Below are 27,507 nucleotides of genomic sequence, written 5' to 3' on the forward strand. Positions count from 1 at the left end.
AATCCATATAGCTGCTCTGCTCAAGACTTATCTGAGAACCTGCCCTTCCAATCCAAAAGACATTATTTTTTTATTTTTTTCCCCTCTGACGGGGAAAGGAGACTTCATCTATTCTCTGCCTCAACCTTCCCCCACTCCTAGCCACTTCTTTCTTAGCAGCTGCCTTTTCTTCTAGTTACTTAACATGCAAGCATGCTCTAGCAACCAGCATCAAAGAAAAACCTACCCTTGACTTCTCCTTCCACTCTTGTAAAAGGACTAAGGATAGGTGGGAGTCCCCACTGAACTCCTTTGACAAGCAGCTTCCAGCTCTTGCCTTTCTTCCCCTCTCATTGTTCAGTCTGGAGCTTCTACTAACTCACTGCATTACTGAACCAGTTTGGGGCAAGATCTGGCTAAACTTCATGGCCTCTAGCCCCTCCAAATCTTTCCACTTCTTTCAATAGTGGTAATCACCCAGTCCTAATGAAACCACTTCTTCCTCTCAATCTCATAGACTCATAGACTAAGGTCAGAAGGGACCAATATGGTCATCTAGTCTGACCTCCCGGATGATGCAGGCCACAAAAGCTGACCCACCCACAACAGAATCTTCCAGCCTGCGACCCCTGCCCTATGCTGCGGAGGAAGGCGAAAAACCTCCAGGGCCTCTGCCAATCTACCCTGGAGGAAAATTCCTTCCTGACCCCAAATATGGCGATCAGCAGAACCCCAAGCATACAGGCAAGATTCTACAGCCGGACCCTCATTTTACCCGCGATGGCACATTAATGCCTAATTGACTAAAATCACGTTATCCCATCAAACCATTCCCTCCATAAACTTATCAAGCCTAATCTTGAAGCCAGAGAGGTCCTTCGCCCCCACCGTTTCCCTCGGAAGGCTGTTCCAAAATTTCACCCCTCTGACGGTTAGAAACCTTCGTCTAATTTCAAGCCTAAACTTCCCCACGGCCAGTTTATATCCATTCGTTCTCATGTCCACATTACTACTAAGCTGAAATAATTCCTCTCCCTCCTTGGTATTAATCCCTTTGATATATTTAAAGAGAGCAATCATATTCCCCCTCAGCCTTCTTTTGGTTAGGCTAAACAAACCGAGCTCCTCGAGTCTCCTTTCATAGGAAAGGTTTTCCATTCCTCGGATCATCCTAGTGGCCCTTCTCTGTACCCGTTCCAGTTTGAGTTCATCCTTTTTAAACATAGGAGACCAGAACTGCACACAGTACTCCAAATGAGGTCTCACCAGCGCCTTGTATAACGGAAGCAGCACCTCCCTGTCCCTACTAGAAATACCTCGCCTAACGCATCCCAAGATCGCATTCGCTTTTTTCACAGCCACGTCACATTGCCGACTCATAGTCATCCTGCGATCAACCAGGACTCCGAGGTCCTTCTCCTCCTCCGTCACTTCCAACCTATGCGTCCCTAACTTATAACTAAAATTCTTGTTAGTCATCCCTAAATGCATCACCTTACACTTCTCACTATTAAATCTCATCCTATTATTGTTACTCCAATTTACAAGGTCATCCAAGTCTCCCTGCAGAATATCCCGATCCTTCTCCGAATTGGCAATACCTCCCAACTTTGTGTCATCCGCAAACTTTATCAGCCCACTCCTACATTCGGTTCAGAGGTCAGTAACGAATAGATTAAATAAAATCGGACCCAAAACCGAACCTTGAGGAACCCCACTGGTGACCTCCCTCCAACCCGACAGTTCCCCTTTCAGTACTACCCGCTGCAGTCTCCCCTTTAACCAGTTCTTTATCCACCTCTGGATTTTCATATCGATCCCCATCTTTTCTAATTTAACCAATAATTCCTCGTGCGGCACAGTATCAAACGCTTTACTAAAATCTAGGTAAATTAGATCCACCGCATTTCCTTTATCTAGAAGGTCTGTTACTTTCTCAAAGAATCTCCTAGCTTTTCCCCCATTTAACTTTCTTTATCTTAGTTCCTGAGGTGAGGAGTCTATTGGTGTTCACAGTGAATGGAGTAGGCTTACTGGATGGGTGACTTGAGAACTTGTGGACCTACAGCATTGCATAAGCATGGTGTCAATTACATACTGAAAGAGGATGTCTTCAAAGGCAACCCACTTAACTGATTCATGCTACTTGGCACCAATTGCACCTGTCTAAACATCTTGCATCTTATTTTGTTCTTAAAATAGCTATTCACATTAATCATGGAAGCCATAACACTCTGCTAAACCTTTTGTTTCTCTGCTCAGGTCCAACACCCTGGTGGTGCTGATCCAGCACCATGATTTGGATACTTCATTTCTTGTTTTCACCACTCCCAACACCAGCATTGATTGGCCTTATTACTCTTGGAGCTACAATTTTCTTATGGGTGATAACCAGACCAAAGACCATTTCACCTCCTATTGACTTGAACAACCAGTCAATAGGAATTCAGGTAATGCTCACATTGCTTAATAAGTAAAATGCTTAATTCTTTTTGACTTTCAAGGGGATCTAGGCACAACTGAAAACTTTGCCTTAGGTAAAAGTTAATTTTAAAAAACAAAACAAAAACTGCCTTGTATTTTTTGTCGTGGGTTTCTTATGGGAGCTATAAAAAAAACAAAGGTGACTTAAACTAGGGGAATTTCTTTCAGTCCTCCAATCTGAGATCTGGCCTAAAATTATGGGGAGTAGGAGCATGAAATACCTTGGGTAAATCTCAAAACTCTTAATTCACTGTTACTTTAATATTATGCCCATAATAAGGGGTGGGCCGTTATTAGCTGTGACAAAACAAGCAACATCTAGATCACTTGAGTGGTACTAGTGGCAATTACTCAATGTATTGATGAGTTCATTGAAATACCTATCTGATAACCTGTCAGCTCTGAGGCTAAAATAAGTACACAACTGGTAGATTCTGAAATATTGCAAACACCCTGGCTGTCTGATTATAAAGGAGGATGAAGTAAATTTACCTAAACTTAAGGTGGCTTTCTAGTCTTGGAGACTATAGTGGATGGATTCATCCCCACTGAGCAAGCAGACAGAACTCTAGGAGGAAGTTAAATCCTCCTAATTGATTGTAGGCTTGTGTGTTAAAGCTCCCCCTCAAAGGGTTTTGGGGAGAGGGTTGGAGGAGGAAGTAGCTGCCTGTCACACACCTGACCTTCAGTTCACTGCTCTGTAACAACACTTACAAACATGTGCTCTGACCCTAGGGAGGTGCCCGAAGAAGTACTTTCTTGCCAGAGAACAAGCTGCTTGCTTATTACTATGAGGATGCCAAAACTATGTATGAGGCCTTCCAAAGAGGACTTCATGTGTCTGGTAAGTAGGATATTGTTCTCAAAGTTGTTTAAGTACTTCATGTGGGTCATAAGAAGTTAGTGTGTTAGTGTGTTCCAGCTACGTAGACTTAAAGCCAGAAGAGATGTTATTGTCTAGTCTAGGTCCAACTAAATTGTCTCTTTTGGACGTTCTCTGAGAGGGTTCTGACTGTGTGCATTGATTAAATTCAATCTAAGGGGCTAAGCCACATACCTCAATGAGAGCAAGACCATGCTTTAAATACAGCAAACCAGACCTAAAAAGCCTGGGATAGTAACTCCTTAAATAAAGGAATAAATCAGCCTTTCAGATTCACAAGTATCCAAATAAACAGTACCGCCATCTTTCATACCCCTTCAAATTGCTCTCAAGATGCCAATACCTCTCAGTAAACTTGTTAGATCAGACCGTTTCAGATCGTTTAATATCCTGCCAATGTAAGAATGCCTTCAATAGACTGGACAAAAAGCTTTTTGTCCAGTCTAATTCCACAGTCCAAAGCAATGAAGCTTCCATCACTACTGTTGGAAACATTTGGCTATGGCATAAGAGATGAATCAAGGTTTTTCTGATTCAACACAAAATTTGTCTGTGCCTTCAGGACACTTGACCACTACTGGGGGGCGGGGGGAGATGTGAATTTTTTTAGTGTTAATGCAGCCTATGGCTCATGTATAAAGCCTTGGGAGAATACTATGCTAGGAAATAATTCTTTTCATTGCTGAACAAACTAGTCCACTACAAAAAGTACAAAAGCAGTGTGTAAACTCTTCATATGCAACTGAATTCTGAAGACAAGCACTTCCAGTCACTTACTTTGTTTTTTAGCATCTTGTGCATCTAGTTGAGTGGGAAATGTGTAGTGCAAAGTATGGGTAATGGTGGTCATTGTGGCTCAGTGCACAAGCCTACAGTTTCACATTACTCAACATGAGTGGGTGGGAACTACTAGTAGTGTATGTTTGTAGCTAAGTGTGTACAATCAAAAAGCCCTCTTTGTTTGAAGGTGACATTCAGGTTTGCTAACTGAGGATCAGATCATAAGCTTAAATTTTAATGTCTCTACAGCCTAGTATAAAGGAAAGAACCTGAACTCTAATACATAGAGGATGCCACTACTGTGTCCAGATATCTGATTGAAACTCAAAGTGCACTGTAGCTAGGTAGCACTTCGCTTTCCAGATAAGATGACTCTGAGCTAGAGACTGCATGGCCAATTACATGTTGAAAGTTATTTGATTTAGCCAATTTTATCTGCAGTCATGAACTGACCCTGACTTTGGACAACATGTGCAATGGCCGTAAGAGTCAGTCTGTCTTTTAAAATAGTCCTGTGAATGGCCAGCAGAATTGGATGGTATTGCAGCTCCCTAACTGGGTGAATGAAAGTTCTTAGAAAATAGTGAATAGGTGACACATGCTAAATTCTTAATGCATTCATTATAGGGGGCAGCATGCAGGTGTAGTTAACAGGTGTTTAACTACAAGAAATCCCAAAAAAATTGCAAATATCAAAGGGTATAAGAGACAATCACAGCCAGAAGCCATTCAGAACTCTAATCAATAGTTGAACACTCTTGATCTGTCCTGAAGATCAATTTGCCAGAGATGTTACTAAAACTCCATTTTTCTCAAGTCTCTGGTATGTCTCTATTTCTGGAGTTGGAGTACCTCAATTCTGGCTAATTGCTACCCAACTCTCTTGCTCTCTAGACAAATGACTTTCCAAGAAACCACCTTTTTATGGGGCACACACATTACTCTCCTCCTAGTTACCTTTACACATTCTTGTAGTTCTCCCTGATTGCTTGGAAGATTGACCTCTTGTGCAGTCTCTTCTTGGGATTAAAGATTCTAGCAAAACACTTAACTACATGAGTAACTACATAAGATTGATTCAGAGATTGATCCAACAAGGCACTTTCCATCTTTTAGACCACCCAATAAATGAAGATCAGTTTGAATATAAAACTTGTATGTAAATTTTCATAACAAACTTCCCAACTTTTTGTAGAAAATGGACCGTGTTTGGGGTACAGAAAACCAAAACAGCCATATCAGTGGTTGACTTACAAACAGGTTAGTTCCACTTATTTTGTATACCGTCCAAAGAATGGATCAGCACACTGTAGTAGTCTCCAGTGGTAATGAGCCAAAACTACTTCCTCTATTCCTGCAGGTGTCGGACAGAGCTGAATACCTGGGATCAGGGCTTTTGTTCAAAGGATGTAAACCCTCACCAGACCAATTTATTGGCATCTTTGCTCAAAATAGACCAGAAGTAAGTGACAAGCAGAACCCTAGCAATGGGCAACTGTCCAGCACTCCTGGGGGTCTAAATTCAGTGGAGTGGCCCCCAATTTATTTAAGTAGGGATTGGATTGGGCTCCAAGTGGCAATCTGAGAACAGTTAAAGCCTGAACCCATAGAAGAACTGATTATCTGTCTTCCTTCCAATCACCTTTTTGTATCTGCTAATCCTAGTCCAGGTGGCTATTTAGGACTAACCATGAAGATCTGGGTTCTGGCTGCCATAACATGCGGTTCATATACAAATCAATACTAGATGTATGTGTGAGGGGCTACTAAACTTGCTCTGGCAAAAGCATTTGAACTGCCATACATCTCGGGTAACAAACTCAGGGTGGTTGCTTCTCTAACAGTGCTATTTCTTGTTTTGTGCAGTGGATCATTTCAGAATATGCCTGCTACACTTACTCAATGGTTGCTGTTCCACTCTATGACACTCTGGGGCCAGATGCCATTGTATTTATTATTAACAAAGGTAAAAACCTTATGTACTCTTCACAATAAATAACTCTTCCTTTCCATTTTCACTGACCTAACAATGCTCCTCTTCTGCTTCAGGTTTCATAGTAGTTAGACCTACACTAGCTAACAAACCTAGACCTCTTCACTTCTAGCTCTGCAACTCCACCCTAAACTGTCAGCACATCACCTGTAGCTAGCACTACTTTCTCAATGCCCATCCTGTAAGATGACATGATCTGAGCAATAGGTCTACCACCGCATTTCTTGGGAGAATTCTTGTACTAAGATTTGGTGACTGTCCACTAGATTCTAAGGACTGAGTCTACCTGGGAAGAACTGGGTCATCTGTATCTCACTTATTAATGAGACCCCCTACAAAACTTTCTCCAACTAGGAAAAGCAAACTAGTGCAGTATCCTCATAGTTTGAGGTGAGACTCTAAATTGAAACACAGGATAATACTAAGGCCCAATCCTGCCAACACTTAAGTATGCCTGAGATCCTATGGGACTAATTGAATACAAAACTGTCAACGTGATTACAGCCAAAGTTAGTAAAATGAGTGAACGCCCTCTTGTCTATTTCAAGTCTTCCCTTTAGGTGACGGATTCTTCCACTGGTCTTTATCTTGCTTATTTCCTTGTCAGAACTTTCTCTCTGTTCAAATAAATCAAATGCAGGATTGCCAAACCGAATCAGACCATCAGTCAACTTGTAAAATCACTACAAATTAAATTACAAGCCAAGCTAACCTTAGCAACAGGTTCTGTCTCCTGGGACAACAGAGCAGTAATCTAATTAGGTTCATTTGCGTCTGAACATGTCGCTTGCTCATTAGTGTTCCATTGCTGTCTTACCACAACATGGAATTACTAAAACCACATGTAAAAGGCTTCTGTAAATTCCAAGTATTTGAGGCCAATACTCCTCAAGATACATGGCTAAAATGTAACTTCTAAACAGGGGATAAAGTTTTAATGCCAATCAACTTTCTTTCCTTAAGTCCAAGGCTGGAATTGGTCATTGAGTGACTTTGAAAATCCCACTGTAAATACTTATTGCTGATTTCCCCCCCCCCCTCCAGCTACCAAGACCCACTTCTACATGTACAACTAAAATGTACAGTCCATTTGGGGGAGGGGTGGGGCAGGGCTGACACTTGTACATAAGTCAAAATTCAGCCCTGGTATGACTCCATTAGTATAGGCCCAGACTTGTAACCATAGCAACTGAGTGCAGAGCATTTGTTAACTTCAACTACTGGCTTTGGCTGCAACCTTTCAAATGAGAACTCAACATGCTGAAAGATCTGAAGGACAGAACCTGAATTTCCCTTAACTTCTAATCAATCATGGCTAATAAATCTCAATATGGGTCAGATCAGGGCTCCTATAATTTCAGCAAGAGGTGGATCAGGCTTCTGAAGTGTGGGCTCTCTTTTCTGTAGCTGACATCTCCATGGTGATCTGTGACAAACCTGAAAAGGCACAAGTCCTGCTTGAAAACTGTGAGCAAGGGAAGATCCCAGGTCTGAAGACCATCATTCTGATGGATCTCTTTGATGATGAGCTCAAGGATAAAGGTGCCAAAGAAGGAGTTGAGATCCTGTCTCTTCAGGAAGCTGAGGTATGTGAACCCCTCACTTACAGCCTATCTGGTGACTGTTCAGGGAAAGGTCAATACAGCTACTTGGTAAGAGAAGGATTTTAACGCTATGATCAGTCAATGATTTGAAGCCAGAGTTCCATTTCACTGCTTGCTTGAGAGCTTCAGACTGAACGTTCAGATCGCTAGTTCATGCCACTGAAGAAACAGCAATGTATTGACTAGTGCAATGCAGACACTGGGAACATGTTTGCTACACTGGCAACTGGAGTTTCCCTAGAGTGGCTCAGTCATGTACCACCTATTAAGGAGATACAACACTCCTAAGTTGCATCTAAAGATGATATCTAATATTACAAAGGTCTCTTTATATGCATTTAAGCTGGCATACTGACTTGGTATTCAGATGTCTAGTTTTTAATACAATAGCAATGTTGGGGGTTAGTCTGTGCTCCCTTAAATGACAACATACAGACTTTTTTGAATAAGAAATTCAGTCCAAATCAAACTGGTAAGCCTTGCAGAAACTGTTCGAATGGACAGACTTTCTTCAGCTCTTGATCCTTAGCCACCTAAGGTACATGGTCTGTACCACCTCTTGCGTTTCCCTCATGCTCTCCAGAAATTAATTGAAATTAAAGCTAGCTCTGGAGATCTCAAACACAAGATTCTGGAGCTGTAACTTGTAAAATGCATGGGCTGTAAAACTTGCAGTACAGGGGTCCAACACAAGCTTGCTGGGCCTCTGTGGATGGGAATATTAAGAACATAAGAGTGGCCATATCTGGTAAAACCAATGATCCATCTAGCCCTGTAGCCTGCCTTCCAACAGTGGCCATTGTCAGATGCTTCAGAGGAAATAAATAGAACAGGATAACTATCAAATGGTCCATTTCCCCCACATCTGGCAGTCAAAGGCTTAGGAAAATACAGAGCATGGGGTTATATCCCTGACCATTTTGGCAATAGCTAGCAATGGCTATATCCTCCATGAGCATATCTAATCTCTTTTGTACCCAGTTATACTCTTTGCCTTCACAACATCCCCTGGCAACAAGTTCTACAGATTGACTGACTGCATCTTGAATTTTTTTTTTTAAATCTGCTTAACTTCATTGAGTGACCCCAGTTCTTATGAGAAGGGATAAATAATACTTCCACTCATTCATGATTTTTATAGACCTCTATACTATCCCTCTGTCTCTTCCAAACTGAATAGTCCCAGTCTTAATTTCTCTTCATATAGAAGCTGTTCTATACCCTTACATTTTGTTTCTGTTCTCTGTACTTTCCCAATTCTAATCTATTTTTAATGGGAAAACCAGAACCCCACACACCCACATCTTGTGTACTGTATCATGGATTTATATAGTGACATTATATTTTCCATGGTATTATCTTTTTCCTTTCCTAGTGGTTCCTAACATTGTTAGCTTTTTTGACTGCTGTTCTACATCTGGGCAGATGTCTTTAGAGAACAATCCACAATGACTCCAAGATCTTTAGCCTGGTCCCCACTAAGCCCCCACTTCGGACTAAGGTACACAAATTCAGCTACATTAATAACGTAGCTGAATTCGAAGTACCTTAGTCCGAACTTACCGCGGGTCCAGACGCGGCAGGCAGGCTCCCCCGTCGATGCCGCATACGCCTCTCACCGAGCTAGAGTACCGGTGTCGACGGCAAGCACTTCCGGGATCGATTTTATCGCGTCTAAACCAGACACGATAAATCGATCCCAGAACATCGATTGCCTGCCGCCAGACCCTCCGGTAAGTGTAGACGTAACCTTTGAGTGGTAACAGCTAATTTAGACCCCATTTTTGTATGTGCAGTTGGAATTATTTTTCTGCTATGCACTAACATAGAATTTCATCTGCCATGCTGTCACCAGTTTAGTGAGATCCATTGAAATGCTTCACAGCCAGCTTTGTACTTAATTGTCTTGAGTATGTTGAAGAGGGCTCTGCAGTATGTTGAAGAGGGCTCTGCAGTAACTGCTGTGGAAGTGCAGGGAAAGCCCAGTGCCTGTCAAGGTGTAAACTCATTGACACAAGCAAAACACATGCTGGCTAAATAATCACATGCCCCATCTGGCCTGTTTCACCTGCTTGCATTGCATTTACATTCTGATATTACAATAAGTGTTAAAAGATGTCTTTTTTTTTTTTTTTTTAATCTATCTTGACACAGGAGCTGGGCAGGAACAACTTAAGAGAACCTGTTGTAAGTTACTGAAACTTAATACTCTCTGAAAGCACTGCAAAACCTGCCTCTTTGAAGAGGCTTCTCCATCATAAGTCCACCAATGATCCCCCTCCTTTCTACCTCAGAACTCTTACAAAATAAAACTGAACCCAAGCAGAGCCTTGCTGGAAAGGGGAGAAATACCAGGGATTTGGCTACTGGCTTCTTACCTGGAAGGTGCTTGGACACTACAGTAGTGGGGCAAAGGATTTAAAAAAAAAAAAAAACCTTTGGATTATGAAATTAACACTGCTTCTTTTGTCCTCTCTTTAGCCTCCTAAACCTGAGGATCTTAGCATTGTCTGTTTCACCAGTGGAACAACAGGTAAGTAACTAACAAGTAGAATTCAGACACTAAAAAGTCTGTCTTGTTTATCTAAATTTTTCTTCCCTTGGATCGGGGAGACTATTGAGACATTTCCAGTATCCCCTCTCAACATCACAAGACCTGAAACGCAGAAAACCTAATTTCCTTCTGTGATAAGCAAGCTGCTTGATGGTACTTGCAATCAAATGAGAGCCTCTCCTGGTTTGTCATCCTGTAGTGAATAATTGCAGGAGGCTTCATACACTACACTACAACTATAAAAATGGAAGCCATTGTAGAGGGATAGCAGACATGAGCCAAAAATCTCCTTTTGTTACATCCATGCAACTCCACTCAAGTGAATAATTCCACCAGTCTAAGAAGCTGGCCCTCCATCTTGGACATGTTATCCCTTAAACCTGCCGCTCTCACCTCCACTTAAAACATGCCTAGCTGGAGACACTCCTAGACTGCACCTCAAGATTCTATAGGCCATGTTCTGGGTACACTTGCATTAGATGTAATGCTTATGTAGTGATGGTTTTTATCTCTGATCCAAAAGCTCTGTCTCAAGACTACAAAGGGAAAAAACACCCTCCCTGAGCACTGCAAGTTTCAGTGCTGTAAAGTGGTAGTGTAGACAGAGCACTAGCACTGGGAGCTACTCCCATTGTGGGGGTGTGGTGCCATGACTACACAGCTGCATTAAAGCACTGCCGTGGCAACGCTTTAACATTGCTAGTGAAGACTTACTAGTTACATATGGAAACCTGACTTGAGTCCAATACCACAAATGAATCCCCTGAGGGCTTGCAAATGTACGTGTGACTGAGCCAAATGTAAACTACAAAACTTGCCCGATCCCTAGTGGTTCCAGCTGCCATGAGTTTGTTCTTCCCCATGATCTTTGGCAGGCAACCCAAAAGGAGCCATGCTCACACATGAAAACGTTGTTGCAAATGCTGCTGCTTTCCTTAAAAGTACTGAGGTAAGTTGCTGCTTTCATGTTTGCAGACTAACTTGGTGTTTATTCCCTTGGAGGCTTGTTATCCTGTCTAAGCCACCCAGCTTCACAAAACTATTCAGGTCCTCCTGAGTTGCCACAGTCAACTTAACAATCTGCCTACACTGTGTGCAGGACTTTGAAATGGACAAGTCTCCCCTGCAGACCAGGCCAAGACAACTAACCTCACTCCTGTCCAAAGCCAGAACACTAATTTTACAGAAATGAGAAGTTGGTCCTAGCAATGGATCTGAGCCAGACCACAAGATCTGAAACATCTAAATCCTGGCTGCTCAGATTGGATCTGAACTTCCCATCTTGGGCCTTTCTTAGGGCTTGTCTATACAAGGACACTCAGGAAAGTTAGACATGCTCCTAGAAGGAAGACCAAACTCTTCTCGTTTCTCTTCTCTCTTTCCCCCCCCCCCCCCCGCCCAAATCCCACTCTTTCAACAGTGCCTGACTTGGCTCCAAACCAAGCTGAGGAAATCTACTAAACAGGGACTTCAGGAATTGCAGATGGCCACCATCCTCCCTCTGTCCCCCATGCTAACTTCAGTGGTCTCTAACAGATCACTTGGGGGGGGGGGGGGGAGAAATACCAAAGTTCTGACTTCTCCAGCCTACTCAGAGGTTTGAGCAGGTGTAAAATTACCTGCCACTTCAATATAGCAGTTAAACCTAGATCTGCTGAATTCTGTTCTATGCTGTGGCATAACTATCATCTCCCACCTCAATGCTGTTCTGTTTCACTGTAGACTACATTTGACTGCAAGACTTCAGACATCTCAGTGTCCTATCTTCCTCTGGCTCACATGTTTGAGAGAGTAGTACAGGTAAGAGTAAACCAAGCCCTTAATTTGTTTCCTTATGTTCTATACCAAGGTCCTTCCTGTAATGATCTAGTAGAAGTTCTGTCCATGCAACCAGACCTACAATGGCACACTTAACTCAGTATCACAGTTAGCTACTGACTTATGTGACTGGCCAATACCAGATTGTCCATAGGGCAACCTTCAAAACCATTATTTAGTGATATTAATAGTCATGCTCCAGGGCATATACCAACCACTAAACAAATGTAACTATGACTAATCAGAACATTCATATACATTCTTTTAAACTTGCCAAAGGTTTGAACTAAATACTTTTGGCAACTAGTTCTGCAGGCTACATTACACATTATCTAAACTTTTTCTTTCAGCTGCTAACGTGATGCCTTTCTAAAGGCATCTGTCCAACTTCAGAGTGGCTTTTCTTACACTCTTCTGAGAAAGTAAATAGCCTGCCCAATTCACCTTCTCGACATCTCTTGTAGTCTATGGTGTCCTAACTTGTCTGCTTTCTAAAATTGTGCACTGTTCAGACAATGTCAGACAAACAAGATAGTTTACATTAGCAGAAGATAATGCTGCCTGCTTCTTGTTTACAATGTCACCTGAAAGTGAGAACAGGCATTTGCATGGCAGTGTTGTAGCCAGTGTCTCAAAATATTTACATGCCAGATGTGATAGATTCATATGTCCCTTGATACTTCAACCACCATTCCAGAGGACATGCATTGTGCTCAATAACGATCCAAAGCAGTGCAGACCAACCCATGTTCATTTTCATTATCTGAGTCAGATGCCACCAGCAGAAGTTTGGGTTTTTTGTTTGTTTTTTTTTGTTTTCCCCTGTTTTGGTGGTTCTGTAGCTTCCACATCAGTGTGCTCCTAAGACTTCTAAAAGCATGCTCCACACCTCAGATTTTTGGAAAGCACTTCAGATTCTCAAATCTTGGGTCAAGTGCTGTAGCTATCTTTAGAAATCTCACATTGGTATCTTCTTTGTCACTGTAAATTTGACAAAATGCAGTATTCTTAAAATGTGCTGGGTCATCTGAGACTGCTATAACATGAAATATATGGCAGAATGCAGGTAAAACAGCAGGAAACCTACAATTCTCCCCCAAGGAGTTCAGTCACAAATTTAATTAACACATTTATATTTTAACAAGTGTTTTCAGCATAGAAGCAAGTCCTCTGGAAAGATGGCCAAAGCATGAAGAGGCGTGTGAATCTTCAGCATATCTGGCACATAAATATCTTGCAATGCCTGCTACAACAGTGCCATGTGAATTCCTGGTCTCATTTTCAGGTGACAATGCTGCCTGCTTCTTCACAATATCTCCAGTAAACATAAACAAACTTGCTTCTCTTAGCAATTGGCTGAACAAGAAGTAAGACTGAGTGGACTTGTAGGCTCTGAAGTTTTTACATTGTTTTGTTTGAGTGCAGTTATGTAACAACCTACATTTGTCAGTTGTGCAATCTCATCATAGAAGCACTACAGTACTTAGTCTTTTTCAATTCAGCTCATACATCTGACCATTTTTACAGTGCAGATATCTGTAATCAAATATAAAGTGAGCACTGTACACTTTCAATTCTGTAATTGAAATCCATATATTTGAAAATGTAGAAAATCCAAAAATATTTAAATATCCATTGGTATTCTATTTAACAGTGCAATTAATTTTTGAGTTAATCACATTAGTTAACTGCAGTTGACAGCCCTAATCTAAATACATATGTGGGTAGACAAACTGGTGCATCACTCAAACAGGTACTATAAACCCTCTGTGGATGTGTGAACACATGTACCTGTAAATATCTCAAATTACAAAACATTGCAGCACAGGTCAGGAGACTGACTTAGCAGGGTATGATCCAGATTAATGTCACCTCTGTCCTGCAACCTTGGGTGCCTTACAATGCCTTGCCACAGTAGCTCCCACATGGATTGTGCAGTCTTTCAGCTTGCAAGTGTCTGCATAGTACAGTCTGCCAGCCCCACTTGGGTTACATTTTTGCTAGCTTAAATGACTAGATTAAAAGCATGTGGTGAGATGCTTTGCTTGAGCCATCTTACTGACAAAACCCTGTAGGTCAGGACCCCTCTCCCCAGAGTCCAATGAATGCAGCGTATGGGATGGGCAGGGAGAGAGAAGGGGTGCCTTGAGATGTTTGTCCCTCCTTTTTTATAGCTTCAGTCCCTCACTAGAAAAATTTCTAGCTGGGCACTAGGAGATAACCAGCAGGGAACATCCTTCCACATACACTTGCTCATCTGTTTGAGCTTCCTTGGTTTCCCTTCCTGTTTGACTTTTTTTTTCTTGCTTAAATGCAAATTAAGCACAGCACACATTCCTTTGTTTTAGGACAGACCTGTTTGCCAACATCTGTTTGGACAGAGCCATGGAGTTTGGAACATGTTGAAATACATATGGCAAAGATTCCCCTGTATGATGTATCAGCAAATTGAGTTTTCAAATGACCTTACTAGGTGTAATTTGTACAAAATATATTAGAACAGTATGTAAGGTGTGAACATGGGTCTAGATTATCACACTGACTCTCTAGCATTCACCTGCAACACCTTAATATTCCCAAAATAACAGGCCTTGAGCCAGAGCCCCTTGTATCAAGGGCCTGAACCAATAGGGGTTGAATGTGAGCAAGATAAAGAAAGTAAGGGGTCACAGGAGGAACTGAGGGCTCTTCTATTCCTAAGGCATGATCTCAGGCCAGTCCTGATTTTATTGATCCCACTGAGAAATGGATTCACTCTCATTAATTTTCACATTTCAATCAATTTGAATGAAGTAAATAACCTTTGTCAGAATTACATCTGACAAACGTAGCCCTGCTTGGTATCTGCTACCTCTGAAGGGATTGATGGTGGGTATTTCCCACCTTAAAGCAACACTGTCACACCATTGCAAAGTGTAGGGCAGAGGACACTAAGAAAACACCTAAACAAATGACACTGCTAAAACATCCCTTAACTCTAATAGCCCTTCAGAAGCAATAAATCCTCCCAGAGTAGATCCAGAAGTCCAAATCCACATTACATGTGGACCATATTGTAATAACCTTTCACAAAGTACACTCTACCCAACCTCGCCTTCTGTTTAATCCTGATTCCTGAACTACTTCAATGGCCTTGAGCAAGTCACTTGGCCCCTTTGCCTCCACTTCCCTATCTGTAAAATGGAAATGGTAAGCCTTAAATGTCAGGGATACTGAATCTTAATACTTCTAAAGAACACTGAATACAGGAAGCCCTTAGCGCTCAGAAAATAGCAGTGAGTGTAATAGTGTTTTTAAAAAGATCTTAATATCACAATTCAGTTTCTTCACTTGTTCCACTACAGTCTGGGATCTCATGATAGAAACTAGACCTACAAGAGGGATGTCATTTGGTTAACAGGTACAAGTAACTTGCCCATCCTTAAAATGGGGATATGTTGAAGATTAAGTGATTTCATCCTTTGCTCCCAGGGGGTGCATGAGCACAAAGGATAATTATTTCACTCCTCCAAGGAAGCTGTATGCTACAGATACATGACAAGCCTGCATAACCTTAAACTCATTAATTGTTCTGAGACTCCTAGTCCTATGAGGCTGGGAATTCTTACCCCAAGCAAGGACTTCCAGAACTAGGCTCATTCTCTGTATATTTACTTTCTAGACTATAATGTACTCCAGTGGCGCAAGAGTGGGTTTCTTCCAAGGAGACATTAGACTACTAACAGATGACATGAAAACCTTGAAGCCGACTATGTTTCCAACAGTACCAAGACTGCTCAACAGGATCTATGACAAGGTACTAAAAGCTGCTGCTTTCCCAGATGAATTTACATGAAGGGGGATGTGCACTTAAATCTGCTTCCAACATGCAAATTCACACAACTTAGCACTCACTGGAAACTTGGCTTTAAATTAAATGTACTGAATACCCACACGTTGGGGGGGCAGAGGTCCTGATTAGAGGAGTGAGCATTGTCTTTATAACCCCTAGCACAATGCGGGGGCTTGTGGGTCATGATTGTAGCTCCTAGATGGAAATACCTCACATACTTCCCATGAAATCAAATTAAATGTGGATTTTCAACTGTTAACACTCATGGCAGGAATGTCTGCTTTTATTTAAAGCAAACACAAACCCTACTGGCAGTCTTTACTGTCATGGCATTCTATGCAGAGTCTGCATGGCCCAATCTACCACAAAGGCAGTCCCTCAAGGTCATGGCTGAGGTGACCACTACACCAAGTGGCACCATTATATTTCCCAATGTCCATGCTGTCTCTAAATGGAGGAAGATGGCACTGGACACTGAATCTAGCACCCTTCAAATTTTTTAAAAGTAATGTTTTTTTCTTTATCATGAGGGAAAATATCCTGGTGAGTTCATGAATAAACTCACTTAAACAGCTTTTTACCTGCAGATACAAAGTGGTGCACAGAATCCATTGAAACGGGTTCTGTTCAACTTTGCATTAGCCAGAAAACTGGACGAAGTGAAGAAGGGCATTCTCCGAAATGACAGCATCTGGGACAAAATGATCTTTAAGAAAGTCCAGGTATGTCTCAAAGATGAACATAATTTGTGTAACAGAACATATTCACAGTAACCGCTCCAGGCCCAAATAAGGTGATAGATGAGCTGCTGGAGATAAGCAGAGGCTAGAACAGTATGGTAAGCCAAAAAACCATACTATATCCACTGTAATGCTGTTTACCTTGGATCAGAGCTGAAAGCAGGAGTCTGACATGAGCTGAAGAACCAGGCTGTATTGTTGCAGACTTGGAACATCTGTAGATCAGGCCCAGAATGGGAACCGTGTAATACGAAGGTGAATTACACACAAGGACATGTCTCAAACACTACACTGTTTTATAGTAATAGTTCAAACCAACACAGTAAAACTATTAGACTTGCAGTGATTAACTTCATTGTACACACATGCATGAATGCAACTTTGAGTTGCTGTGTTCCAGTTGGACGGAAGTGTCTGGGGAAAATATACTGTGCCCCTGAGTTTAGTCTGAAGGCAGAGTTTGAGCTGAAACTGAACTTTCTGGAAGATGGGACTGCTTCTTTAAAATCTAGAAGTGTCCAATCCTTGTTGACTGCTCCTTATGGTAGTATTAGTGTAAGGTGTAATACACCAGATACTTGTCTGGCATCTAAGAGGAGAATAGCCTAGCTCTTTGTTCAGAGTGAACAGCCACTGGATCAACAACCAAATTGGGGCAATAGCAGCATGGATAGGGGAGGGAATGAGATCTGGAAGCTAAAGCAGGAGATGAAGGTAGAGATCTAATCCTTGAGTGATCACTGGCTGGCCATGTAAAATGGATAAATGACAAGCATTCCACCTCCAGTTTGAATGTTACATGTAGCTACCTCACTTGAGATTGTAATTCTTGGCACTTTAAAAAGCACCCTGAGACCCTTGCCAAATCAGCTGGGGGGTGGGGAGAGGAATGCTGATCTGACTTGACTTGGCTGCCTTGAAGTAATTCCAAAAAGTAGCTACCATGTTCTAGAGCCAAGTGGGACAGAATACAATAATGTCTCAACTTTTCCCTTTGAGCAGCTTGGTGCTTGCACCACTGATGCCTGTTAGATAGGAGGACCTGTTGGTGTCTTGTGATCCTCTCCCTTCCACGAATGGCAACTAAGCCTTAGTCCTCCATTAGCTGGAGCAGTACTCAATTCTGTTCAAGAAGTGGTATGCTGCTTTTGGAGGGCTTGTGTGGCTTGGACAATGACTTGCTAGCTGCTTGTGGCAATGGTTGCTGTTAAGGAGAGGGGGAGGAAGAAATCAAGAAAACGGGCATACCTTGAATGAAGTCATAGGTTCCTGTACACAGCTTTAAAATGAGATACTGCTAACATGCTGATGAGTAACAAACCCTTGACTCCTATAGATGGATGAGGCTCTGCTTTTTGACTACTCTAATCATTTCTTGCAGGAGACCATGGGTGGGCAAGTGCGTATAATGGTAACAGCAGCTGCCCCCATATCTCCCTCTGTCCTGACACTTCTCAGAGGAGCATTGGGATGTCAGGTGAGCCATGTTTGCCATCTTATTCCGTGGTGCAGACTCTTCTCTGAGACTATGGCAACTTCTCAGACTTGATTTGACAGAACACTTTAGATGGCACTTTCACTGACAAGTGACACTGGCCCAGACTGAGTGTAGTGGGGGATTATTTTTGTATGCAGTATGGACTTCTCAGCGTGCAGCTAAGACAAATGCCATAGCATTCCACATTGCAGAAAACAGTTTTGCACTAAAAGACCTCCGTTCTAGACACTCTACATCATTGACTCTTGATCACACTAAAACTCTTCTCCCCATCTATGTACTTGCACTTTTCTAGCTGGATCCAACATCCTACAATCTTTAGAGTTAGTGCTATGTAGAATAAGGGCCTCTTCCTGAATGAGTGGAGGATGAGGTTGCTTGGAAGGTTGACACTGTCAGGCATTTCATATAGCCAAATCTGAAGACTCCCTGCTATGAAAAGTTTACTCCAAATAGAAAGCAAAGGGTGGAGAGGAGCAGTAAGTCAGATGACTGAATTTAAAGCCTCTTGTAGTGCCACAATCCTATTAAGACTTGTTCTTTTGCACATGTTCCTCTCTGCAAATTAAGTTTGCAATCCCCATGCTGTAGCATTAGTATAGCAAGGGGAGAACACAAACTTTTTGTGGTATGTTGTGAGTAGTTCTTCCCTCCAGCAGATGCTCTCTGCAATACAGCAGTCAATGTGCAGGGGAGTGTAATGGGGTGCCAGGAGTCTTTTAGCAACATGCCCTATTTGCAAGTGTTGGCACTTCAGCCACTTTATGCAGGGTTCTCTGTGGCAGGAGTGTACCACTAGCTCTATGCAGGGTGTGGGTGGTGGGAATGGCTCTGGAGGGAACTGGGAAAGGAGTCTGGACAGCTCAGCTCAGGGAGGAAACAGATTTAACTTTTTCTTGCCAATAGGAAGCGTTTAGATGGGATCTCTCTGCTCAAATCGGCACTTGAGCTGTTAACAGAGGCCTGCACTAGGAATTCTGTGTTTATATGAAGGAACTGGATGTAGGCTCAACCTTCTCAGTGGTAAAATTCTGATCCTACCAAAACAGTGGGCTATTGGATCTGGATTTTTTTTACAATAGCTGTACACTATTATTCTTTTCTATATGCGTCTATTGCATACAAAGGCTGGATATGCCAGAAGTGGCAAAATACTTCATATGGTCATGTAAAGTGCATCTTGACACTCTACAGATGGGCCCAACTCTTATGTTACAGCAGGGACCGCACAAAGACTCCAACACTAAAAGGAGATTTGTTTCCATCTTATCCAGATTTTTGAAGCCTATGGTCAGACAGAATGTGCAGCTGGCTGCACTTTCACAGTGCCTGGAGATTGCACAACAGGTATGGTTGAGATTGAAAGTCTTCCCTGAAGCTGCTAAAGGCAGATGCCTCCCTGCCATGGAAGGTGTTGGGCAACTAAATTGTCCTAGGAGCCTTTGAAAAGATCACCCTGATTCCCACCTGGTAGACAGAATTTAAATACTCTTTCAGTTGGTTGTTGCCCTGTTGTGCACACAACTTCTCAAACACCCATTAGCACCAGGTAACCTTGCTTTGCCTTTTCTATGAGGGAGGGCTTGCTAGCCTGAATAGCATCTCTTCTGTTAAGCACGAACTTACTGACCTGGTGGCTTAATGGTATAGTTCTGTTGGGGGCCGAAGAATAGAAATGTGTTCTTTGGGCATAAAAGGCTGTAAAGGACCAAAGCGCACATGCATATCTTCCTTGGTCACACTTCACCCAGAATCTCCAATATCTCTTCTAAAACCCAATAAGGGCCTACCAAATTCACAGCCATGAAAAAGGTGCCCCCAGACCATGAAATCTAGTATCCTTCTGCAAAATCTGGTCTTTTTTGTGTGCTTTTACCCTCCTTATAAAGATTTCACAGGGGAGACCAGTGTTTCCCAAATTGGGGGTCCTGACCCAAAAGGGAGTTGTAGGGGGGTTGCAAGGTTATTTTAGAGGGTCACAATATTGCCACCCTGACTGCTGCCTTCAGATCTGGGTGGCCAGGTGCCCACCTATGAGGGTGGTACCTTGCCAGCAGCAGCACAGAAGTAATGGTGGCAATACTATACTTCTGCACTGCTGCTGGCAGTGGCTCTGCCATCAGAGCTGGGCTCCCAGCCAGCAGCCACCATTCTCCAGCTGCCCAGCGCTGAAAGCAATGCACCACCAGCAGCAGCGCAGAAGTAAGGGTAGCAATACTGCAACCCCCTACAATAATCTGGCAACCCCTCCACAACTCCTTTTTGGGTCAGGACCCCTACAATTGCAACACTGACATTTCAGATTTAAATAGCTGAAATCATGGAATTTACAATTTTTAAAATCATGACCATGAATTTGGTAGGGACCTAAACATCATCCAGGGAGGCACTGTTACGTGGCTAGGTGTTTCTGCACAACATGGAATATAAAATGGATCTTGATTCAGTATCTTCCTGGAGGAATGCAGAGCTGTTTTATTGTTGCTCATAATAAAACAAGCTAATTATTGGGTAACTAAGCCTCAATACAACCATTATTCAGGAAACTGCTAGATCCAACTTGGATCACTTAATCACTATGAATCGAAACTACTAGGCAGAAATCCATTTACCAGCACACAGTAGCTGAGACTTAGGACAGGGTAAAATTTCAAATACAATTGGAAAAGATGAGCAGGGGGATCTTAGGCAGAAATTATTACCTAAATTAGAAAACTGCCAGGACATGAGATGGCGGGAGCAAACTAACTTACACATGTCCTAAGATTTTAAACAATCAGTGGTAAGGACCAATGACTTCTATCTCAATAGATGTAGGAGATTCTATAGTTTCAGCATAAAGAATAACTTGGCAGCTAAAATGTTCTTCACCTTTAATCAAGATCTGTTGGGTTTGTTTTCCTGCAGCAGTGAAGAACATCCCTGATCCAACCATTACTTTCCTACCTTGTATAGTACACAGTTTAGAAACTCCAAAACAATTTATGGGGGGGCTGAAAGAATCTCAAGGGTTTGAATTCCAGTCTCTCTAAAGTTGAAACTGACTTTAAATTGACTCCCTCAAAATACCTTGAGGGTGTGAGGAAGTCGCCCATGGATTCTGCAAAAGGTTAGATCTTGCAAATAAAATCTGCCTAAACTTCTCATGCAGGCCATGTTGGAGCACCTCTACCCTGCAATATCCTAAAACTAGAAGATGTGGCTGACATGAACTATTTCTCTTCCAATAATGAAGGAGAGGTAGGCAAACCTGTCTTTGGAGTGATGCTGTGAGGATTGCTGCAATGCTACACGGAATGACAAATCTCTTGTTTGCATGCTGTAGGTCTGCATTAAAGGACCAAATGTCTTCAAAGGTTACTTAAAGGATCCTGAGAAAACAGCTGAAGCTATTGACATGGACGGCTGGCTTCACACTGGAGACATTGGGAAATGGATGCCAGTAAGTTTTCACTGGTTTAATACCTGCTATAGGAGGAACACTTCCCTAGCTGGCTGAGGAACCTTGGGGAAGTGATGATCACTACTAAACTTGTAGTGAAGGCAAAAAGTATTGGACTGTTGTAGGGTACATAATACTAATATCTTCCCAAACTGTTAAAGATAGGCCTAAGCATCTTTCTTTTGGATATATACTCCAGATAACTCTAACAAGTTAAATGGGGGGGGCTTTCTTTGGCATACTACAAAGATAATATAGACATAGAATTGGAGTGTTGATCAAAACTTAGATGTCAGTGTAGAGTCCATCTAAGGACCCCTTCTCACTACTGATTGGTACAATATGTGGTTAAACAAAGATGCCAGTAACTTAAAGTTTCTTGCATGAGGGCGGAGTGCCCAAGACCAATTAGCTCAGACAAGGGAGGCTTCAAATAACACCTGTCAGGCCAGTAATTTAACTCCAGAACATGCCATTGCTTTCACAATGATCAGGCAAGGTGAGATCTTCTCTTAATAAAGAGGAAAATAAAGGTGCTGCCTAATCATCTTCTGAGATAATTAGAAGAATAACTGAGGAGTTGGGGCTTAAGTTAATCAGTTTCTCTGAACCAATTAGTACCTCTCAACTTCTCTGTGGGGTTGTGAAGATGCAGCTGTTTGAGACAAGCCACATGATTCCATGCAACAAAAATGAAATCATTTGCAAAAGGGAGTAGGTCAGCTTTTTAGAAGCAAGCTTTAATTTGTGGGGGGAAGGAATGACTCTAAATATTAGGAAATACCTTAACATTAAAACATTACCATAGAATGGAACTCTGAAGATCATTGACAGAAAGAAGAACATCTTTAAGCTAGCACAAGGAGAGTACATTGCACCAGAGAAGATTGAAAATGTCTACATCAGAAGTGCTCCTGTAGCGCAAGTTTTTGTACATGGGGAGAGTTTAAAGGTAAACTGCTTCTTTGAGTGCTTTACTCCCTAAATAAGAAATGAGTGCTAAGAATTGGGCCTTCTGAAGCATTACCTTGAGTACTTCAGACCCATAAATTCCTCTGAAGCTCGTTCTGTGTACAAGCTGCAGCTTCCCCTCCAGAGCCACTGTGGGGTATAGCTGGCCTGTGATATACAAGAGGTCAGACTACTAGTGGACTCTAGGCTTTAAACTCTGCCTGCTAACCAGGCTGTCGCTTACTAGCCTTCCCATTAGAGGGCAGGAATCTTCTCTTCAGCAGTGTTTGTCAGGATGCTATCTCACAATTTTTGTGATCTCTAAGTAGGCTGGGAGGTGATTCAATATCTGTGTGGGTTTCAAGTGATCAGAAGTTGCCTAAGTGATATCACTGCAGTTGATAAAAATTCCCATGTACTTCAATGGGAGCATTTAGACCAATGCTGAAAAGTCTTAAACCAGAGGGTGATCATCACTCTTAAGAAATGGGTGCCCAGAGCATAAGCTGGGTGGCTAGACTGATTTGGAGAAGCCATTAAACTGTAGCTCACCCTTTGAGCTGATTTAAATTATGCAAAACTCTAACTCAAATGGTAAGTAGTTTGGTGTATGTAACACTCACCCTATCCAGAGGACTCAGGCAATTGTATTAGACTCTTAGCCCCTTCTGGCCTTAAAGTCTATCATGGTCATCTAGTCCAGTGATTCTCAAACTTTTGTACTGGTAACCTCTTTCACGTAGCAAGCCTGAGTGTGAGCCCCCCTTATAGATTAAAAACTTTAATGTATTTAACACCATTATAAATGCTGGATGCAGAGCAGGGTCTGGGGTGGGGGCTGATAGCTTGCAACCCCCCATGTAATAACCTCACAACCCCCTGAGGGGTCCCAACCCCCAGTTTGAGAACCCAGATCTAGTCTAACCTCCTGCACATCACAGGCCACAATCTCACCCACTCACTTCTGCAATAAGGCCATAACCCAGGCTGACTTACTGAAGTTTCCAAATTGTGATTAAAGATTTCAAGTTACAGAGAATACCATTTACTCTAGTTAAAACCAGCCCATGACCAGTGCCCCATGCTGTTAGAGGAAGGCAAAAAAACCCAAGTGTTCTGCCAATCTGACCTCAAAAGTCCTTCCTGATACCAAACAGGGTGATCGGTTATGCCTTGAGCATGTGGGCAAGATTTGCTAGCCAGACACCTGGAAAAGAATTTTCTGCAATGATTGCCACTGTTTTTTAAATTGATGCATGTATTCTGTCCATATCAGTGGTGGCAAAGTGAGAACCCTATAGTTCTGCAAAGCCTCTTTGGGTTGAGATTCTAGGTCTGACTCCTGTACTGAGTCCAACAGTTAAATGTTGAACAGGATTGCATTAAACTTTTGACACTTTCACATCATACATCTTGTTCCAAACATGACTCTTTCCACAGTCTTCTCTAGTGGGTGTAGTAGTTCCTGACCCTGAGGTACTTCCAAAATTTGCAGCAAAACTTGGAATAAAAGGTTCATCTGAAGAAATTCACAAAAATTCAGTAAGTGCCTTTTTATCTTAAGATTGTATCTTCTGGGTGCATTATACTTGTGCTGCAGAGAATAATAGTCCTGCAGAAACTGCCTTTAATGTGGACTTAGGATATTTCTTTAGTGTCTTTAGAGGTTTTTAAATTTTAAGCTTCCATTTAAAATACTAGTTGCTAGTCCTTAGTCACAACTGTTTTGAGTATGTCCTGGAGCAAGCACTGGGTTGAGGTGGCCAGGCCTGAGTTCCAATCTTGGTTCTGCCATTGCCACAGGGGCTTTGGAAATCCTTACACTGCCTTAGTCTTCCTATCTGGCAAATGAGGATAATGCTCTACTGGCCTTCATGGGGATGTGGCTAATGTTTATAGGGCTCTGAACACAGTACTGAGTGGTAAGTATCCAACACCTCTAAGCAGAACTTCACAATGGGACCACTACCCCACCATGGATTTAGAAAGGGAGGTAGTTTTAAACTTCTGCTTGCTGTATTACATGGTCTGTTTTTCAACTTGGTCTATATTAGGTATTGAAAAAAGCTATTTTAGAAGACATGGTGAAAGTAGGAAGAGAAGCTGGCCTTAAGTCCTTTGAACAAGTGAGTATTTGGGGTGGGGAGGGATAGCTCAGTGGTTTGAGCATTGGCCTGCTAAACCCAGGGTTGTGAGTTGAGTACTTGAGGGGGCCATTTAGGGATGGGGGGGGGGGGGGAAGAATAGTTGGGGATTGGTCCTGCTTTGAGCAGGGGGTTGGACTAGATGACCTCCTGAGGTCCCTTCCAACCCTGATATTCTATTTAGGATTATGAACTTTCTGTAACAGACATTAGCACAGGCAAACAGTGGCTGCTAAAGGCCTGGGAAGTATGCATTGCTGTAGCTTAAACTAGTCCTGAACCGCATTAGTAAAGAACCTATCCATATGGAAATTGAGTGGCTTTTCAGTTTATCATGGTGCTAATACACTTTCTAGCACATCACTGATAGCTAGTTTAAATGTCTGTCTTTCTACACTCAGGTTAAAGACATCTACATTCATCCAGAGATGTTCACTATTGAACAGGGACTCCTGACTCCAACACTGAAGGCAAAAAGAGCAGAACTCTCTAAATACTTTCAGACCCAACTTGAAGCCCTCTATGCAAATATGCAGGAATAATAGGGTGGCATTCTAAACACCCATTGAGATTTCTGTGGAATACCAAAGCACTCCTCAGGACAGTAAGTCACCTACTGAGAACAAGATTGAATAGAGGAGCAAGAGGAATCTTAACAGGAAGATGATATATTTATACTTGCCAATTTTATGCCTTGGTTTGGACTTCATCACAATGATGACCATAAACTATTGTTCCAGTTGCCTTGCCTCTGGAATAGGCACAAGATTCCAAGTAACATGGAAGCTCTTGCTTTCAGACTGAAGCACACTGATGTCTAAAATAAGTGCTTAGGAAGCAAATGGGCAGGTTCTACTAAGCTTCCACCTTCATCAAAAAGTGGTGGTCCCTCTCCATGCCCTCCACTTATTAAACTATGAAATCATCATTGGCTGGAAGACTGACCATTCATTCATAGTGCCTCCAGCACTTTCTTAAGCCTGAAACTATTTGTATTGTGCTTCAGCTGCCTTCTGGTAACGACTGCTATGTGAAGCAATAAATTTTAATTGCACATTAAAAAAACCTATACTGTAGGAGTAATCATTTCTGCACAGTCCTTGGCAAAATTCAGTCACTCAGACCATAGTGGTAGAATGTCTTCGCAGAATGCTTTGTTAAGCAGAGATCTTAGCTCAAATTATAGCTGACCTACTGGCTTCCTGCATGCATACCACCTGAGCTACAGGGCAAACATGGGGTGATTAAAAACTGAGACCTCTATCCATCTGATAAGTTGAGTGAAGCTGTTTTTTGTCCATTGTTCTTACCTATGGAATACCAAGTCAGTCCAGTGTTAGTGCTGGAGGTTCCAGCAGCAAGCCCTATCCTTCCACTAAGGCCACCAGAAGTGTCCTTTCAAAGCTCTCCAGCAACTTACAACTTCATAACAGTTTTCTTAATTTTAGCTCATGTCTAAATCTCCCTGTCAAATTGTCTCCTAATCTACCAGGATAGGTTAAATAGGAAGAGAAGTGTGCAACCTGAGAATTTTTTTTTCTAGTAGCTATCAGGTGAGAAGTGCCTCATACTGTTGCACATGTCTCTTCCATTATCATTAATGGGAAGTAGCAAGCAGCTGACAACAGAAGGCAAGGAGGGGGGGAAGAGAAGGCTAAGCAGAGATTTAATTAAAATAATATACAGGAATGAAAGTCCCTCCCCACATAAAGCAAAAGCTTTGTAAAACCAGGAATTATTGGGGAACCAATCCAGTAGCTTTCCTTCAGCAGAAGAATGGAAACTTCATTTGTAAATCTTCCTGAGATGAGGTTTAGGCCAGGTCTACACTGGTATAACGACATTGCTCCAGGGTGTAAAATGTCCACACCTCTGACAGTTACCCCAACCTAAGCCCCAGTATAGACAGTGCTATGTCAACATAGCTACTGCCTCTTGTGGAGGCAGATTAGCTACACCTATGGGAAAGCTCTTCTATCCACATTGTAGCACTTTAGTGAAGACGCTACTGTAGTGCAGCTGTGTTGGTGGAACAGCTTCTGGAACAGGAATAATCTCCTCACTCCCACAGCTTCTCCCACTAGAAGAGACCCCTCTCTAAATGTTCTTTCAAAGGTAATAGTGACTACAGTCTACATTGCAGGTGGTGTGGTGTGTGGTTTTTTTTTTTTTTTTTTTTTTTTTGCAGCCCTGAGTCTCAGAACCCAGGTCAACTGACTCAGGCTTGTGTTATGGGACTAAAAGTAGCAGTGTGGACAATCCAGGCTTGGGCTGGAGCCTCACCTCTGAGACTCTCCCCCTCACTGGACTTAAAGGGGGGTGTTGCTCCCTCCCAAGCCAAAATGTCTACACAGCTACTTTTAGCCCCATAGCATAATTCCTAGTTAGTGCAGCTCAGAGCTTGGATCAACTATCATGTGGCTTTTTGATAGGTGTACCCTAGAAGTCAAGCCAGTTTTGTCAATCACTCTGATTAACCTAGACCCCTGATGATCAGGTGGTGAGTCTGATATGCCTGCTTAAAGGATACCACTAGGGTTGCCACTCTTCCACAGTGCTTGGTTCTCACTGTCCCAGAGAAGCTCTAGTGTAGCTGAGATCCACAGGACTTTGTGGTGTTGGGTTGTATTACAGTAGCATCTAAAGATGGGCACACTAGTGTTGTGTAGTGGACAACAAAGTAGTCCCTGCTCCAAACACTTGATTTTTCTCCACCCCAGAAACATAATTTGATCAGATCAATGAACTTCTTGGTAAGATCTACCTGGATATCAGAATGCATTAGAGGCTAATAAGAAAATCCAT

General features: G+C 42.3%; 1 protein-coding gene across 3 annotated transcripts; it reads left to right on the plus strand.

The window, feature by feature from the left end:
• Positions 1-2,273: 2,273 nt before the first annotated feature.
• Positions 2,274-25,244, plus strand: ACSL5 (acyl-CoA synthetase long chain family member 5). 3 transcript variants are annotated; one of them, XM_065407104.1, is made up of 20 exons: positions 2,274-2,429; positions 3,199-3,307; positions 5,322-5,386; positions 5,487-5,588; positions 5,993-6,092; positions 7,527-7,705; positions 9,878-9,910; positions 10,205-10,256; positions 11,153-11,226; positions 12,000-12,077; positions 15,757-15,891; positions 16,515-16,649; positions 18,049-18,144; positions 19,440-19,512; positions 21,317-21,405; positions 21,491-21,607; positions 22,416-22,559; positions 23,999-24,100; positions 24,613-24,684; positions 25,104-25,244. In XM_065407104.1, exons 1-20 carry the CDS (start codon positions 2,274-2,276, stop codon positions 25,242-25,244), a joined length of 2,052 nt encoding a protein of 683 aa, XP_065263176.1. The 3 variants fall into 3 exon arrangements, with proteins under 3 accessions (XP_065263176.1, XP_065263177.1, XP_065263178.1); XM_065407105.1 differs by lacking the exon at positions 24,613-24,684; XM_065407106.1 differs by lacking the exons at positions 2,274-2,429; positions 5,487-5,588 and having other exon boundaries at positions 3,205-3,307.
• Positions 25,245-27,507: the final 2,263 nt, after the last annotated feature.

This window comes from Emys orbicularis, chromosome 7 (assembly GCF_028017835.1).
Source record: "Emys orbicularis isolate rEmyOrb1 chromosome 7, rEmyOrb1.hap1, whole genome shotgun sequence".
NCBI lineage: Eukaryota > Metazoa > Chordata > Testudines > Emydidae > Emys > Emys orbicularis.